Here is a 17398-nt window from a genome sequence, read left to right as displayed (position 1 = left end):
CCAATTTTAAGACATAAATATTCACCGAATCCTTAACTTAATTCACAATTATGTAATGCATATTAAAGCAAAAATGTAAAATAAGAATTACTGCTTACTAGTTACACGCAAATTATTTTGCATGTTTTGGCACTTGCCAAGGTGTAACGATATATATTTAACGATTGGATATCAGATGCAGCGTTTTCATAAGTGGCGAAGACTATGCGTGGAAGTGTAAAATCTGTCGTTCATGATGACAAATATTTCTATTGAACATGTAAAACAAAGACATTTTTATTTTTGTTTCATCTCTTTAATACTTTAAATCAAATAAAACACATTTTACCCGCACATGGTCTTCGAAAAAAACAAAACAAAAATATATCATGGCTTAATGTCATTCCCACGACCTCAATTATATGATAAAATGATATATACAAGATGCTACAAGATGCATTAAAACGAAACAAAATATGTAGTACAGATAAAACAGGAGATGATATAACAATACTGGTGTCTCTGTTGTAGATCCTAAGTAAAAAGCCAGTCTGATTAGGTTTCATGAATATTGGAGTAAAAGCATTGCTTTTGAAGTGCGAGCAGACTTTTTATTAATGCTTTAAGTGTCCTTATTAATAATTGATCATGCCCGATATTGACCTCCATGTTTCGTTATACATGTATGAAATGGAATTTATTAAATACACACAGTAATGCTTATATTCAGACGTACATAGTTGTGCATCCGAAATGACTGATTTTCAAACTAAGCTCACATGTTATCAAGACCATTATTCTGATAAATGTCTGCTTAGGAATGTGGGCTATATATGATTCTTTCAAGTTAAATGATGAGGAAGCATTTACATGTACAATGAATGAAACAAAACAAACATAATTTTATCCCGCTTAGGGTCGTGAAACTCACAGTTTGAAAGGAATAAGAAAATGATAAGAGATATTTGTTGACGATTACTTTTGCGTATTTACTAAGAGGGTATTGTTGTTGTTTTCTTCACCTTTTCCTTAGGAGAACAGCTTATAAATACGCAGCATGAATATTGAGTTCACTACTTACACATTTACCACTATATACAATCATATGCTGATCCATTGGTATTTTGGATGGACAAACAGTCAATGCAATCAGCCACCTCTCAAGAAAAACGTTTGTATTGATATTGCTAAAGGTCAGTCTGTAAGAAACCTATGCTGAGGTAATAGAGCAAGTATACTTTAAAATGCAAGTCATCTTGGTTAAAAGGTTAGTTTTTGCCTTATTGTTAGGTGACATTTGTAAATATTCTGAATTTAATCATGGATATCAGACATCAAACACATAAATACTTTACTTAAAAAAGAAACGAATAATCAATGTCTAAAACTATAAGACGCTGTTAATGGATGTTTGCTCATGACGTATGTACTGTGTATTAAGTTTGGTGTTTTTTACTGAAAAAGGAATGGGCTTTGCCATGCCTACATTACCTTTAAGGAGTTGCAGAATGAGTTACATATTTAATACATAAAAACAAAGGCATATTAACGACACGATACACAACATACAACAATTTTTAACAAATGCATAACAATCCGTAACAAATATTATACAGAAGCATTAATATAAAATTTACTTATATACATACCAATACAATTAACATAATAAAATGGGTTGAAAATTCAACATAAATCAACTTTACATGGATGAATCTGGAATATCAGTTGAATAAAAGGCCTATATCCCATATCATATAAAATAAATGCGGCAAATAACAATGCCTACAATATAATAAATCAATATCTAAAATACAATAAAAAATAAAATTACTAAAAACGGGTAATAGTAACCTTCTTTCTGCCGTATTCATTAACCTAAAAACTAAAGGAATTTTCCATGTGATGTTCGACACAAATGGCGTTCTTTTCTGTTCTTTGATATCTTTTCTTCTTCTTTTTTTCTTGTGAAACTTTTCCCGTTTGTGTTGTTAAATCTGATGCCACTATTCTGGGCAATATCAGACATTAAGAATAAAAAATTGAAAATTTGCAACTCGAAGGGAAAAATCGTCATTTACGACATACAGATACACTGCACTCACAAAACGCTATCGCAAATTCCCCACGCCTGTTTGCGCAAAGAATAACACAGATGCGTACTATATTCATCGCTTCTTCATCAGGTTCATCAAGACTTTAAGAGCAGTCTTTTGCAAACCTTTTTACATCTGTAAGAGAAAAAAGTACATTTTTTTTTGCTACAGAAAGTTAATATCAAAGCATATAAACTGATAACTGAACAAGAGGGCCATGATGGCATTGTGCCACTCTCCTCATCTTAAGTATTTCAACTTTGATATGTGTGTCATGACAAACATGCACTGGACAGTTATTATCGAGATTCACAAAACAAGACGGACATGAACATGAAGATCAATTAAACAAAGATTTCTAGTTTTACTATTTGAGCTAGTGATTAGCTTTCGTGCTTAGTTGACCCAGTCTCGCAACTGCCTTTTATTCCGTTCAGACAAACAAATCAAATAAGTAATTGTAAATTAGGTAAAAATCTCAAGTGTGATTTAAGTTATTCTAAAATGTAATTTCACGACTGATGTTGATATTGTAAGGACATACAACGTACCGGTCAAATTTTCATGCAGAACATGCTATTTCCGCAAACGAAATATTTACAGATACATGTTTTATGAAATATTAAGAAGTATTTGAAAAGTTTTGTATTTTATTTCACATAACCGATATACTACAATCTAACTGACATAACTTACTTTGAAATAAATATTCTAACAGAAGGCAGTTAACAGAAACCAAGAACTGATACTGTAAGCTACATACATATATGCGTGCCCCTAAAGCAGGTTTAAACACAAAGGCCAGCATTAAAACTGAGTAGGAAACAAATACAAGTCTAAAAATCATTGTGTGTAATCAAAGTAGTAATAAATGGACCGTTTTGTAATAATATATTTTAGGTGTCCATTTTCAAAACGTTGTTATTTGCTTTGTAATTGCATTTAAACAAAAGCAGAAGTGTACATTTTTTCGTCTACTTCTTTTGGTTTTGCAAGGTAAAGCTTTTGCAAATCATTGTTTTCAAAGCAACTCGAGTATGCATCTCTTAAAATGAAAAAATGAAAACTTTTTTTTTTTGGAATAATCAAAATATGCATGATTTGAGTGGTGTCATAAATGATATGTGAAAAGAAAAAAACAACAAAACTAAAAACCAAAAAAACCAAAAAAAAAACCAACAAAAAAAACTGGCTTTTAGGTCAAGATAAGTATGACTTTAATCCCTGAACTACTGACAACGAAGTTGATAGGAGATATCTGTTCTGTTTCCACCCACCTACCAATTTTGGGGTTCCTGCGCTAAAACATTCTTCATTTATCTACCAGAATCTGATCTGCATTTATCAACCAGAGATCGATTTGCAGCTCAAGGTCAAAACGACTTTGACCTCTGACATATCGACTTCAAAACCAATAGGGTTCATCTGCTGGTCACAGCCAACTAAGATGAAGCGTTCTTGGGTTATCGACCGGGACCCTAATTTCATCTCAAGACAACTGCGACCTTGACCGTTTAACCACCGACCCCAAAATAAAAAGATGTCATTTTCAGGCCACGATCAATATGCCTTAGACTTTTGAGTTTCCCGAGAGGAAGGTTCTGGTTCTAATTTCCAGCATAAAGTAACCGAGATCTTGACCTTTGGGCAATAAACCACAATTCAATACGGATAAATTGCCAGTCGCGATCAACCCGCCTAACAAGTGTGTGGTTCCCGTACATAAACGTTCTTTAATTATCGATCAAAAACAATCAATTGCAATAGAAGGTGGCTTTGTGAATAGGTATATTTTAACAGTATGACTGTAATGTTAACAAAAGCTTTCTTGAAAGTATGGAAAGTCATTTCATACATGGAAGTTGCTAGGATTTTTTTTTTAATCGGAGTATTTTAAGACTTAATGTCTTTGGTTTCTGATGCTGGATTATCGAAGGATACTTCAGCCAATACTTATAGCCTGTCCTTAAACTATTGTCCAGCTGAGCTGAAACAAACTGTTTACTTGCAATACTACAATGTTACTAGAGAGCTACTTCTTTTGAAAAAGTATATTTGCTATAACATTAATGCGATATAAATCTTGCATATTATGTGGCAAATTTCGTATAAACAAAAACGGATACCGTTTTCTCTTAATATATAAGCATTAGACGGCCAATCCACAAACATGTTCCAACAGGTAGTCCAACAATAAACCCGAGACCTAAAGGGCAAAAATAAGACTGTATTATTACACAATTATACATGAAAGCAAATTTATCATTTGTCGACAGATAACATTTTTTAAAATGGTATTATGTTAAGATTGCACTTGAACAACATTTTGTTAGCAGAATAAAACATGTTGTCAGTTTTCTTAGTAAGAATTGATTTAGAATTGTAAAGAAAAGATGTTACCGGTCCAACAGCTCAGAAGATCAATCGCATGGCATTTCGAGAGCCCTCGATTCACATTTTCTCACTTTTTATAAACTAACACCATATTATTATATGCTTTTAAATTAAGTGCAAATAATAAAGAATAATGTGTTAGAATGAACTGTCATATTACTTTGAGATATAGAACTAGTCCTCTTAGTATTTGATTGATGAGAATATGAAGTTTAAAGTTGTAACATATATAATTTGTTTAAATACTTGATATTAAACATGTTCCATGATCACCTGGTGCCTCTTCTTTAGCCAAACTTGTTACACTGCTCCCTGATAAAAATTCAAGTGTACTATGAATGATAGATAAATATCAGAATCTTAAAAATGCACAGAAGTTGAAGTTCCCAAGAGTGGTTTATCGTAGAATAACCCGTGTTTTGAGTAGATCCCTCGGAAGCATCGAGAAGAAGGCAAACAAAGAAATTTGCAGATTTGGTTTGATTGAGTCTGTTCATGTGCAGTAATGAAAAATGCAACACTGCCCACGCCCCTAGCACCGCCTTAAGCAGTATTCAATCTTCAAATATAAATGAATTGAAATCAATGATCCCGACGGACCAGACAACATAAGAACACTGAGATGAAGTCGTGGCGACATTTTATAGCCGCCACACAGCACTTAACACCCGCTGTTGTGAAATTACAAAATATATGGAAAGTAGATCCCTCGGAAGTATCAAGAACACGGCTTAAAGTAATTGTTACAGTCGGTAATTTCTAACTCCTACATGTTCTAAATAATGTGAATGCAGGGAAATGAAACGAGTTGGAATAAAATATTTTTGTCCGTTTTTATTTCTTCCGCATGATTGTTTGTGCGCTTCGCATCGGACATATGATTTGTTTAAACATGTGAATGATCATTTTAGTTTCTAAACATCAAGTTTAAGGCTGTCACATATATAATTTACTCGAGCAGTTGATGTCAAATATATTCTATCATAACCTTGTGCTTCTTCTTTAGCCGTACTGGTAATTCTGCTCCCTGATAAAAAATACAAGTTCTATTGTAAAATATGAATGATAAATGAACATAAGTAAAATTAAAACACACATAAACTGAAAAAGTAAATACGGATTTTAATGATTTATTTATATCAAACCTAGATGTTTACCGAATATTTACTACAGTCGGGAACTTGTTATTCCTACATGTTCTAGAAAATGTTAGCGTAGAACTGAAATACTAGTTTTGCCTCCGCTCAATTGTGTGTGAGCTCAAGTAAACAATAGCACTTTTTCGTCAGTTTAAATTTGATTTTCTCGTGTAATCAATTTACAGACTGAGGTGATATTTAAATATGCTACTAGGGGCCTTCGTGACCGATTGGTTAAGGTTGATGTTAAATATATTCTGTTATTACCTGGTGCTTCTTCTGTAACCCCACTGGTAATGCTGTTCCCTGATTAAAAAGCAAGTACAAGTTAAACTTTAAAGTATGCATGAAAAAGAAAACAAAAATTAAAACACACATAAGCTGAAAAAAGAAATACGTTTTTAAGTTTTATCTCTGTCAACCGAATATTTGCTACTGTCAGTAAGTTTTAACTGCTATATGTTTTAAACAATGTGAGTGTGAAGAAAAGATAAAGAACACGGAATTCTCTGTGTGATCAATACAGGTATATCGTTTCAGTATAATACAACAAAAGTATATTAAAGCAACGCAACTTTTTAAAAAAGAAAATAATGAAAACAATAATGTACCGTCGGTATACTTCAAAATGTAATTGCACACTCCGGTCAACTTAAATTCAGATAACAGATTGTGTTGCTTTTTACACATGCTGCGTTTTAAGTACATACACTTTTAGTGCTTTTGTTCCCCGATGTATTGGATAACGTTGACGTGATCACGCTAAACTATGGCACGTCCTAAACAAGCACATAAGGCAAATCAAACCTTAACAATAACGTGACCGCATAATTTAGAACCAGTTTGTGTTTTTTATTATCTTTATCATTTCGCAATGAATCCAATGTTAATAGATTCTTAACGTATGCCAATATCAATATGATTACACATCTGAATTAATATTTAGATAAAGATATGCAATTCATATCAAATAAATGTATATTCGTGGGACAAATAAAGCATAGCTTAGACCTACATATATTATTTACATCGATATCATAAATTATGTTTGCTGATACTAACAAAACAATTATGGCTTTTTTTCTGGCTCGCGCCTTCGCAAGTGACTTTAACATAATGTATACCGTAGTAGCACAAGGAAGTATGATGTGTGCTGCAAAAGGCATAGTAATGCCCCGTGTTAATTCCATATACGCCACAGAGGTACGTTGTATTTGACGGTAAACTATCTCCAGCTTTATAAAGAAAACAAAGTGTGAATATATTTATCAATGCTTGACAAAATTGGCTTTAATATATATCAACACTTGAAACAACATTATCACTTAAAAGGGACAGGCTGCCAGAGTAAGACAAATATTTCATAAGTTAAACTGATTTTAATTTAACCAACTAGATATGTTTTAATTATTCTGTAAAGCAACTACCCTACAAACTTGTAATTTCAAATAAAGAGAAAACCAAACATTATTCTATGAGTCATCCTAAGCAGTAAAATAGTAATAAGACACACTTTCATCGTGATTTCTATCAATTTCTATCATTGTTACTGTACATTTCAGATCTCCTGGTAAGATAATTGCTGTTTCTCCGGTCCAATAAAATCCTGGTATCATTTCCTGCGTAACATTGAGTAATTCTGATCGACGGAATAACTTGCTTATATCTGCACCATAGAATGTATCGTTAAGAATTTCCAACGTGCCTGCTGCAAAAGTAACACTTATTTTGTATTTTAAATGGTATTGTACCAAAAGTATATGTTGCATTTGATATAAATATGATATAAAGAAGCGTCTGAGGCACTCTTAGGCACATATATCGGTCAGGTAGAGTCTTCTGTTATTATTCTCTGGAATGGATATATTTTGGTGCCTGGACGGATACCTTGTTTGAACTACCTGCCTGTTGTGAGCCAACTGGGAATAAATCTACCTCAATGGGCGACGGTTACCGGCAAAATTAGTAGAAATATTGGCCCAAAATAATAATGACAAAATTAACAAACACAAAAAATCAAATAGGTGTAGTTATATAATTGAAGGACTATTAGACATCTGATATGCAGCGATGTTTTTGTCTCTCGTAGATTATGCCAAGCTAGACCCTGTTGTACCCGTAACTGAAAATAATGTAACTTTCTCCGCCAAAATACTTTAAGTTTTTTTTTTGGTTTGTTAATTAAAACATTAATGGTTATGTTTTGAACAGTTGCATTTATTGTAGATAATTTGGGGGATTTTTGTACACTATACTGAAATGTTTGCCTCTAACGAAATTGAAATAAGAGCACCGGGATAACATTTAATTTAACATTATTTTTACGTAAAAAGACGCACAACGCCTCCCCATAACGTAAGTTATACCAGTTGCACTATTTATGCGTATACGTACGTATAATGTTATATGCCGATATGTTTGTTTAACAGATGTTACCTGTTCCATTTTCATAAAAGTAATTTCTCCGTTCGAGACAGTCTCCATATAGCTCTTTCCAGGAGTCAAGCTTCACATTTGTACTATTTAGGTAGGTGAAGCCACATACACGGTGATATAGTCCATCCGACTCATCTGAAACATCTTTTTACAGCTTGAAATTAGTATTTTACTACTAAATATTTAAGAAAAGAATACACATTTGTGTTTAGATATTATCTTTAATACTGTGTAACATTCAAGTCCTTTCGAAAGATTTATACATATGGTATAGGAAATGACAGTAGTTTTCAAGTCTTTATTAAAAGATGTTATCCTCCTCCACTAATGGCTTGTAAATCATTTCCTATCCCGAAATTCATATTCATGGTCGATTCTGAGCACACAAGAACATACACTTGCATTTTAAGTGTTGTTTTTATACTGGTGCAGTCCTTTTTTACGTGAGTACAAGTTCCTATCTAAGAATTTCTGATGGTAAAATGTTGCTGTGTTGAATTGTCCTGTACTTGATAAAGATATATTAATAAGTAATCATATTCTTAATTTTGAGTCTCATGTGTGTACTGTTAGACTGTAGAAAATTATAAATGAAATCACCGTTTTGAGTAGTATTTCTCCCAATGCCTTACCTGTTTTTTTAACTTTAACAGCGAAATCGGCTGTCCATGCACCTGCGTTTGCATCCAGGCAAACGTCAGACATATCTTTATCAATACCTTCACGATATGATACTGGGGCTCCACCACTATTTCGACACTGTGTCATTGCTTCCCACCATGAATGTGTTTTGTTGTTGCAAATGAACTGTGAAACTGTTTATAAATTATACATCCATGTATTAATATCTGTTACCTTACCCTTTTGCATGAAGAAGTATAATATATATATAAGTAAAGATGACTTGTACGGACTAATTACCATCATAACACACCAGACCAGTTACGACAATTTATATATATTATATTTTCAAAATGGATATTGAAGATATAAACTATTCAACGTTAGTATTTAAGGTTTGAATAAGTATTGTACATTTCACAAATTTAGATAACCATGTACAGCTTGTAACATATTATGGAATATATGAAATTTACAAATAACTCTTACCATGCTGGAAACGACTGCTTCTGCCTTTGCGACCAGTGCAGACCAAGATTCAGGCTGATCATGGTCTGCACTGTCCGCTATTTAGTCAGTAAATTTGCAGTGAAAATCCCTTCGAATGATAAATGGTATTGCCCGAGAGGAAAGAGGGACCAGTCCATTTTAGAAATTAAGCAGTGTAAAGGCTAATAATATCATGTGCAAGCGTGTGTCATCAAGGAACGTATTTAATATATTACCAATGCCGTACATAGCAGGGCTAGACACTACTTCTACAAAGAATGTTAAAACTTTACTTTTATGTTGTTTTTTTAAGAAATAAGTCTTTTAAGACTTTGGGCCTTTGCAAATCTGCATTTGTATTAGGTATCAATATAAACCCTTTATTTAAGAGGCTAAGGTTCGTCTAACTCTAGAAACGACTCATATTTGGTGTTGAGCCCTTTTACTTTTGATCGTGTGAGGAAGTTGTTCTCTCTTGTTGTTGCATAGATCATACCCATTTGACTCATTTTTTTATCCTTTGAATAAAGATGATCAACCTGAATGTGTACCATGTCAAACACCGCTAACTATTAAACATATTTTGATCGACTGTGTAGATGACGTTCAATCTTTAAAAGAGTTATTTAAAAAAGTTTCGGTCGGAAATATTTTATCTTTTTTTTTAAAGCAGATGGGGATTTATCAAAAAATCTGAATATTTCGTATTTTTATTCACATCTGCAGTAATAGTATTATGTTTGCAACTGAAAGTTTTTAACACTGTACTCGTATATACAGATTTATATAAATGATTTTAGGTATGCTTTACAATTTAAGTTTTCAATATGACTTCTTCTCGGCGATATACGAGCTTCCTGTGTCGATTCGCCGTAAAACCCAACTCACTCACTCACTTAACACGTTGGTATCTCATCATCAATATAGATTACATCAATGTACATGTAGGTACAGATAAACTATAACTTTTAATATTTTATCAGTTGTGAGATGGCTATTGTTAGCAACAATGCAAAGGAATCGCCTTTAAAGTCCAAATCATTTTAAATTACTACTCGTTTAAAATTTAATTTCATACATGTTAACATAACATGCATTGAATAGAAATATAAATCACTTTCGGTAGATAATGACGGTAAACTGTTATTTATTTACATAACTTTCTTACTATTTAGGGTTTTGGTACGTTCACAATATAAAGCATATTCCCTTTTACTAAGAATTGTTTGATGATGTAAATATTGGATTTTGAATTTAACACAAGGCGCAAAATAATCAAAACAGATGTTCAAAAATGTTGTAGGCCAGTTAAGCTTACATCTGGCGGTAAATTTAGTTTTGATTCCTTTGGGAATTTTGATACTTGGTATAATAGTTGAAATTTCAAATAATTTTAGTTCTTTCAACCCATGAGCTGCCTAATTTATCGTGTGTATATCTTAAAATGTTAACTTATTTAGTACCAATTTGTTTCCTTTTTATTAGCAGAGGGAGACAAAATATACATATTTAGTAAATTGGTGCTCAAAATGTAATTTGACAGTGTAAAAAACAACAACCATATAGTTTCCATTGTTTTACATTATGAATGAGTAAATGAATGCTTAATTCCACTTACAAATCTATGGTTTTATATTTACTAGTAAATATGAAAAGAAAGCACACTGAGAAATCAAACTGACAAACAACTCTATCAATCCACATGACCTGGACAAAAACTATGTAATGGTTGTACCTGTTGGTGTAAATGCACTGAATAAGATTAAAAGCACAGATGCTGGTAATCCGTTCATTATTAGTACTTCATAAACTCCTTTATAATAGTTTGTTGAAAACGAGAAAGGATAAATCATTGTACTTCGCTCTCTCGATAACAAGATAACCCAACTTGACATTTTCTTCTCTTACTATATATAGCGATCATTTCATCATTTCTGAGTGGATTTTAACAAAGAAAATGTAAGCGCTTTTCTAAAATAACATTAATGTTTGATGGTATCGAAAGTCTCGTCATACTTGTGACTTTCTCAACCAATATCATATGATACGTGTACCTTAAAAACTGTCTCCAACCGATCATCCTAAATATAATTATAAATGTCTAAACTTCAACATGTAATGCAAATTAAAACTACTTTGAAAACAGTTATTCGAATGTCCGGTACCAATTGATATTTAGATGTTGTATGTAATACATACTGTTATGTAAACAGATTATCATAAACAAATGTGTACATGTATTCAAATATGTTAACGACTAGATAAGGTTATCAAAATTTATCAGGATATGATGATATTTGAACAATATTTCGCTGAAACCTACTGACTTACGATAATTGTACTCAGGGATATAATATGCGCACTTTTCACTAACATATTATGTCATTGGATATTAATTTCATATCAATTGTGTACGACTTGGCTAACTTAGCAAAATCACTTTAGGTTTTCAATATTAGTCCAAATTCATCATGTGTTGTTTTATTCACTTATTAAGTGTGAACTACCTCTAACCTAACAAACATGTTATTAATAAACTATTTATTGAATTTCATGTTTACAGAGATTCATTATTTCAGATATGAAATCCGGGCCTAATTTAACAGAACATCTTCAGGCATGGACAATATGATGATATTTTTGTGTTGAGATAATCCGACACATTTCAGGCAGATATTTTAGTAATGAATTGTAGAAAGACCCCACACAGGCAATGTTTCAGACATTGGCGGGCACCTGGGTAGAGCCGTCCGTCTGTTAGCCTACTAGATGGTTTCGCACCCACAGTGATGAGTGGCAAATCATTCAAAGTCAGCCACTTTAAACAGTCCGCGACGGATGCCCCTAGGATGAAATATATCATTCTAACTCGACCCGATTTATTTCCCTAATAAACAAAAAATACAGAAAAGCGTATGTTATTATATAACAATACATTTTTTCTGCCGTCACAAATATTACTACATAGCGTCAAATGGAATAGCGACGCACTGGAAAAGAAATCAACAGAAAACAGGCAAAGTTTTGACGGATGTCGTCAAGGATTACAAAAGAATCCTTGGTAACGTGTTAGAATCGAAATGTTATAATTCATTTAGTGGTTTGCTCTTGAATACAATAATTATTTGGAGTTCAGGCGAGAAGGAATTATATCCCGAGGGCGGCGCAGGGAAAAATCACAAAATGAGATATATGATTTCTTAAATTAAGTTACACATCTTCAACTATAAATGTCATATTTGTAATATATATATTTTGATCAGATAATTGATAGATGATCCTACTTTTGACAATGTTAAATAAAATGATGACATGGATATACAATACGCTTTCAAAATATTAAGTGGAAACCACGACAAGTGCGAAGAATCCTCCCGTAAACTTAACAACTTTGATTTTCAGAAAGTTTTGTTAATAGTTTGTATTATGTGTTTCCCGGTAATCGCAAGGAACAACCCCGTCCTTTTATAATATGTCTGAAATGTACCCACCAGTTGGTTGCCAGTTGTTGGCTATTTATATGGCTATTTTCACTCTTTGATCACGGTTTCATCAAGGGCAGGCATCTTGATAGAACCACCGACCTTCCGTAAGCCAGCTGGATGGCTTTCTCGCATGAAAAACTCTACGTTCCGAGTGGGACTCGAACCCACATCGGTGAGGGGCAGGTGATTTCAGGTCAGCGACCTTAACCGCTTGGTTATGGATATAACCGTCATATTATTCATATTGCGTTCCCCAAAAATGTTTCAATGAAATAAAAAAAAATGACATGCATGTTGTCCGTATTGCCTTTCACTTAACATAGCAACTAAATAAAAGAAACCCTGCATATTCTCCATATTGTCTTTTCTTGAAATATTGCAATTAAATAAAGATGACCAATATATTGTCTGTATTGCCGTTTCTTAAACATTGCAACTTAATAAGAAGGGCATGCATATTTTCCAAATTATCTACTATCTACAAACCAGATTTCAGGAATAAAGCGTACATTTAAGAGTATTATCGTTTTGTGGCTAAAGGAGGACAGACAAACAAACGGGATGGAAAATGAGCAATAGAAGCAAAGTTCACCGCTTCTTATAACATTTTTATAGATGTACACGATGTTATGATAAAGTCTTTTTATGGACATTGAGCGGACGAAAGAGCCGACTGACGACCGGGCTGTAGGACCTCCAGACTGCACCTAACTGTGTCAAATATTTTATAGTACATATGATAAGAATGCTGCGTATGTGATAATCAAAATATTGCATTCGTTATTATAGCGTTGTGCTTTATCAACCCCGTTATAGATAATTTAATAATCATGATTTCAGAGTCAGATCCTACACATACTGAGACATGCTCAGTTGCTGAACAATCTTCTTTGTCCTGTAAAACGTTATGTTTAATTTGAAAGGTTTTAAAACTGAATCAGTTTCTACAAAGGCTTTTATTGACACTTTAATGCGTAGTCCATGTATCCTCAGCACTATTGCAATATGAATTAGATATAATAATATAATGTATACCTTTTTTATTCAAAATGTCTGTATTAATTAAAAATCATTACGACTTTCTAAACAAACATTTAACAAAATTTAAATTGATTCCTTATAAGCTGATTATCAAATAATTTGCTTTTCATTCTTTTTGAAGTAAATAAAGATTTATATTAGAACACAAACCCTCACTTAATTTCAATACCTTTAATAAAATCATTAAAAAGAACCTTTGGTAGCATAGAATACAGAGTGTAGGGCCTTTCATAAATCGAAAAATGTATATCCAATTGCACTTTTTTCAAGAACTATCTTAGTTCCATCAAAAATATCGGACAAAAGCATATGAATTGTGATACTTTATTTAAGTAAATTTGCTGTGAATGAGAAGACATCCTATTACATCGTTGGCATAGCGGGTGAAATTTATTTGATAAAACTTTTTTCATTACACATGAAATATAGCAAATTTTGTCAAAATATTTTAAATGCAGTAAAAATATTTCATTTTGAAAACGAAAATTACTTCTTGGGTTTGTTTACATGACTGGCCAGTCAGAACGGATATGCATTACCTTATTCCTAGGTATACACTTACCTCATTCTCAGTAAGTTCCCTGTCCTTTTTTGAATTGGTGGTCTTTGACCTAGATGGCGTCGCAGTTACAGAATGGCCGGGAAGCTGATTTTAATGTTAAATGCACAAAATAGTGCAATTTGTAATACAATGTTGCATACAAATGGAAAAGAAATATAATGTAAATACGAGGGCTGTTCAAAAATAACGTAGACGTTTGCTGTCAAAAGCTGCCTGTTGTATTATAGTGCAAAGTGAAATATATGACTGAAATCCGCAATCTTTGTGTAATTTTGTCACATATTTTTGTAACATTTTTTACTGATAGTTGAAACTCGTGGAACGTTTTAATTACCATAGCTACGCTTATTGCAATTGTGTGCTGAACTAACTAGTGCCTATTTAAAAGTCTTCTAGTAAGAAAAGAATAAAAATTCAGACCAGAAAAAGTGATATTAATGTTTAATTGATTACATATGGACTTTATCGTGCGAAATCAAAACTGTCTGTTGTTGTGTATATGTATCAAATCTTTCTAAATGTATACTGACACTTCATATTAAGGTAGTTCTGCACGTTTGAAAAACCGGAAGTGATGGCGTAACGTCATTTATCCGGAAAAAGTAGAATAGAGCCTGGATTCGGCATACGGAAAGGAAAATCAGTTTATGAATTAATCGAAACCTGTGAGTAAATTTGTTACAATGGCACTGTTGCTATATTTCTAAAGTAAAAATATGATATCAAAACATATGACACGTTAAAAAATTCAAAATAATGTCTTATAATTAATGTGAAATGTCCGATTCCCTTTAATCATTGTCAACTATCTCAAAATTAAGCACATGGACCTATACATTTTATTTTACCAAATCATAGACCATGTGTTTATTTACAACTGTGAGAAGTTTCATCAAAATCTACATTGTAGAAAAAATTCTATTCGCGAAAATGTAATGAAAGTTATGATTTTCCCATAGATTCCCATCATGAAATATTGCGCGAGGTCAAACTTTTTCAAACCAGTCTAGCAAAAAACCAAGCACATGACCCTATCTTTTTTATTTGTTGAATTTTCTAGGTATATTCTATAGTTTTGAAAAATTTGAGTTTAATCAAATTCTACATTGTAGAAAAAATTCCGATCCAAACCGGATCGTTTGAAAGCAGTTTGAAAATTAATAAGTCATATTTTGGTGTATTTTATTTTATTGCACGACAAGCAAATCAGAGATATTCGACGGCTGGGAAATGTTGGCAATGATAAATGATGTTTTTGAATGAAGGGCACCTTAAGGGTTGCAGAACTATAGAGCGGTACAAGGGAAAATTTTCAATTAAATCACGTGTTGGTTATACATTAATGGAGCCGAGACAAACGCTATTTTAATGAAAATTTAGAACATTTAGTTTTCGTTTTTTCCTCCGATATATTAAATAAATTTTAGAAAAATTCAAGTGAATTTTAGATTAATATATTTTTATTACATCAAATACTGATACATGTATAACAATTTTTTATGTTACCCCTATACACCCCGCGAATATAATTGTTTATCGATCGATTAACACATTTGGGCGCGTTGCTGTCAAGGATGTAAGTATACATGCAGCAACATACATTTTATTCCGATTATAGGATGTTTATTGTTTGAGAGCGATTAGCGGTTTTCCAAAATTGAAACCGGTTTCACCTAGTAATCTAATCGGATCCGATTAACCGAGTAATCGTCCCAGTAGGAACCAGAGACACGAGATCGAGACGCTACTTCTTCTATCAAAGTTACCAACAAACTCACTGATAATTTACCTTAGTAGATAAAATGTTTAGTGGGTAAAATATTTTACAATTACATTGACTTTTGCTACATAATTTTAATAAATGGAGGTATTTTCATAAATTACGCTTTCGGAAATAGGACTTGATTATTGTAATAGGATCGAATTTTGAAAAATATTGAAAATGATGATATAAGCATGGAACGTTTAGGAGCTTCAAAAGTGAGGTGGGAACAAAAATATCTCCATCATTCCAGATGGTTGCCGTTTTCAAAATAACCGCTTGAAAAAAGATTTAAAAATACATATATACAGGTACTGCAAAGTGCCTACATATAAGATATGCACTTAACAACATTTGTCTATAGATTAAGATCACTTTACCTGAACGTTGATCGCTTAAATGTTGACTTGCGACTTGTAACTGTAGTAACTGTCTCACTTAAGACAGATTACAATGCTTGTGCAGAAAATGTTCAACATATAGATCTAAAAATGAAAGGGAGACAAACAGTGCCCATGTTTAAATACTAGTGTGAAAACATTTATCTTCCAACAAATATGCTCCTTGCCTCAACAATAAGAACAGGTAAGTTTATTTGATCGTTCATTAATTACTGCTTCGTCCTGTAATGAGCAGCATAAAACTTTAGCCTTTGTCGTAAAGTTCTGGGGCTTAAAGCTGATTGTAGGTGGGGCTCGGTCGTTTCTGGTTTCAAAGTAAAAAGGCTTTGTCAATAGCTGGATATTCCGAATCCTATAACCAGTAGTAGATTACCGTATTTACAAATAAAAGAAGAACTAAATCACGTTTAAGAAATATTATTGTCTAGCAGAATAGGCATTTTCATTTCATCTTATAATGTAGTTCTTTTTATTCTAAGCATAGGTTTCTTCCTTCAGCCCTTGTGTAAGACAAGTATATCCCAGCACATGTTAAAACACTTGAAACTTCCATCCGATGTGTAAGAAACATTTTCGTATTCTGCATTTGGATAGTCAGATAAAAGTGACCTTAGGATCTGGATTTTACAAGACACGCAAGATGATAGAAATTGTTCGTTTAAATGTGTCAGGCGTTAAGTACTATTCTAAAACAACGTTATAATGAATATATGGACCAGCTGTTGTAACCTGACGTCTTCCAATCTCATGCTACATTTACTTATGCGTTAGATTTGACGTGATCAAATGTACCGGTATACGCGAAAGTCATCCCGATAAGTTATGTGAAAGTTAAACGCATTATGATTGTACTTAAAACACAAAATAACTGTGTTCACATGATAATGACATCAATAAAATCAATGTTTACTAATTCACAATAGAATTTTGCCAAAATAGATAGATTTCAGCGTTAATTCCAGTGAAGTTCCCAGTTAGCACACATGTATAATATAA

At 32.6% G+C, this 17398-nt stretch overlaps 1 protein-coding gene across 8 annotated transcripts; it reads right to left on the bottom strand.

The window, feature by feature from the left end:
- Positions 1-255: 255 nt before the first annotated feature.
- Positions 256-11116, bottom strand: LOC123547115 (uncharacterized). Of its 8 annotated transcripts, none has more exons than XR_008372425.1 (10): positions 10887-11115; positions 8674-8856; positions 8042-8185; positions 7161-7313; positions 6730-6840; positions 5873-5911; positions 5420-5493; positions 4740-4778; positions 4199-4278; positions 256-2207 (listed from the first exon to the last, which is right to left on the bottom strand). XR_008372425.1 is itself a non-coding variant. In XM_053551402.1 (10 exons), exons 1-9 carry the CDS (start codon positions 11044-11046, stop codon positions 4208-4210), a joined length of 924 nt encoding a protein of 307 aa, XP_053407377.1. In that variant the 5' UTR covers positions 11047-11116; the 3' UTR covers positions 257-2207; positions 4199-4207. The 8 variants fall into 8 exon arrangements, 6 of the variants coding, with proteins under 6 accessions (XP_053407377.1, XP_053407374.1, XP_053407375.1 ...); XM_053551402.1 differs by having other exon boundaries at positions 257-2207; positions 4713-4778; positions 5455-5493; positions 7161-7271; positions 10887-11116; XM_053551399.1 differs by having other exon boundaries at positions 257-2207; positions 4713-4778; positions 5455-5493; positions 8042-8176; positions 10887-11116.
- Between the last annotated feature and the right edge of the window lie 6282 nt (positions 11117-17398).

The sequence above is a fragment of the Mercenaria mercenaria genome, chromosome 9 (assembly GCF_021730395.1).
Source record: "Mercenaria mercenaria strain notata chromosome 9, MADL_Memer_1, whole genome shotgun sequence".
Lineage (NCBI taxonomy): Eukaryota > Metazoa > Mollusca > Bivalvia > Venerida > Veneridae > Mercenaria > Mercenaria mercenaria.
This window is presented reverse-complemented; position numbering and strand designations above follow the sequence as displayed.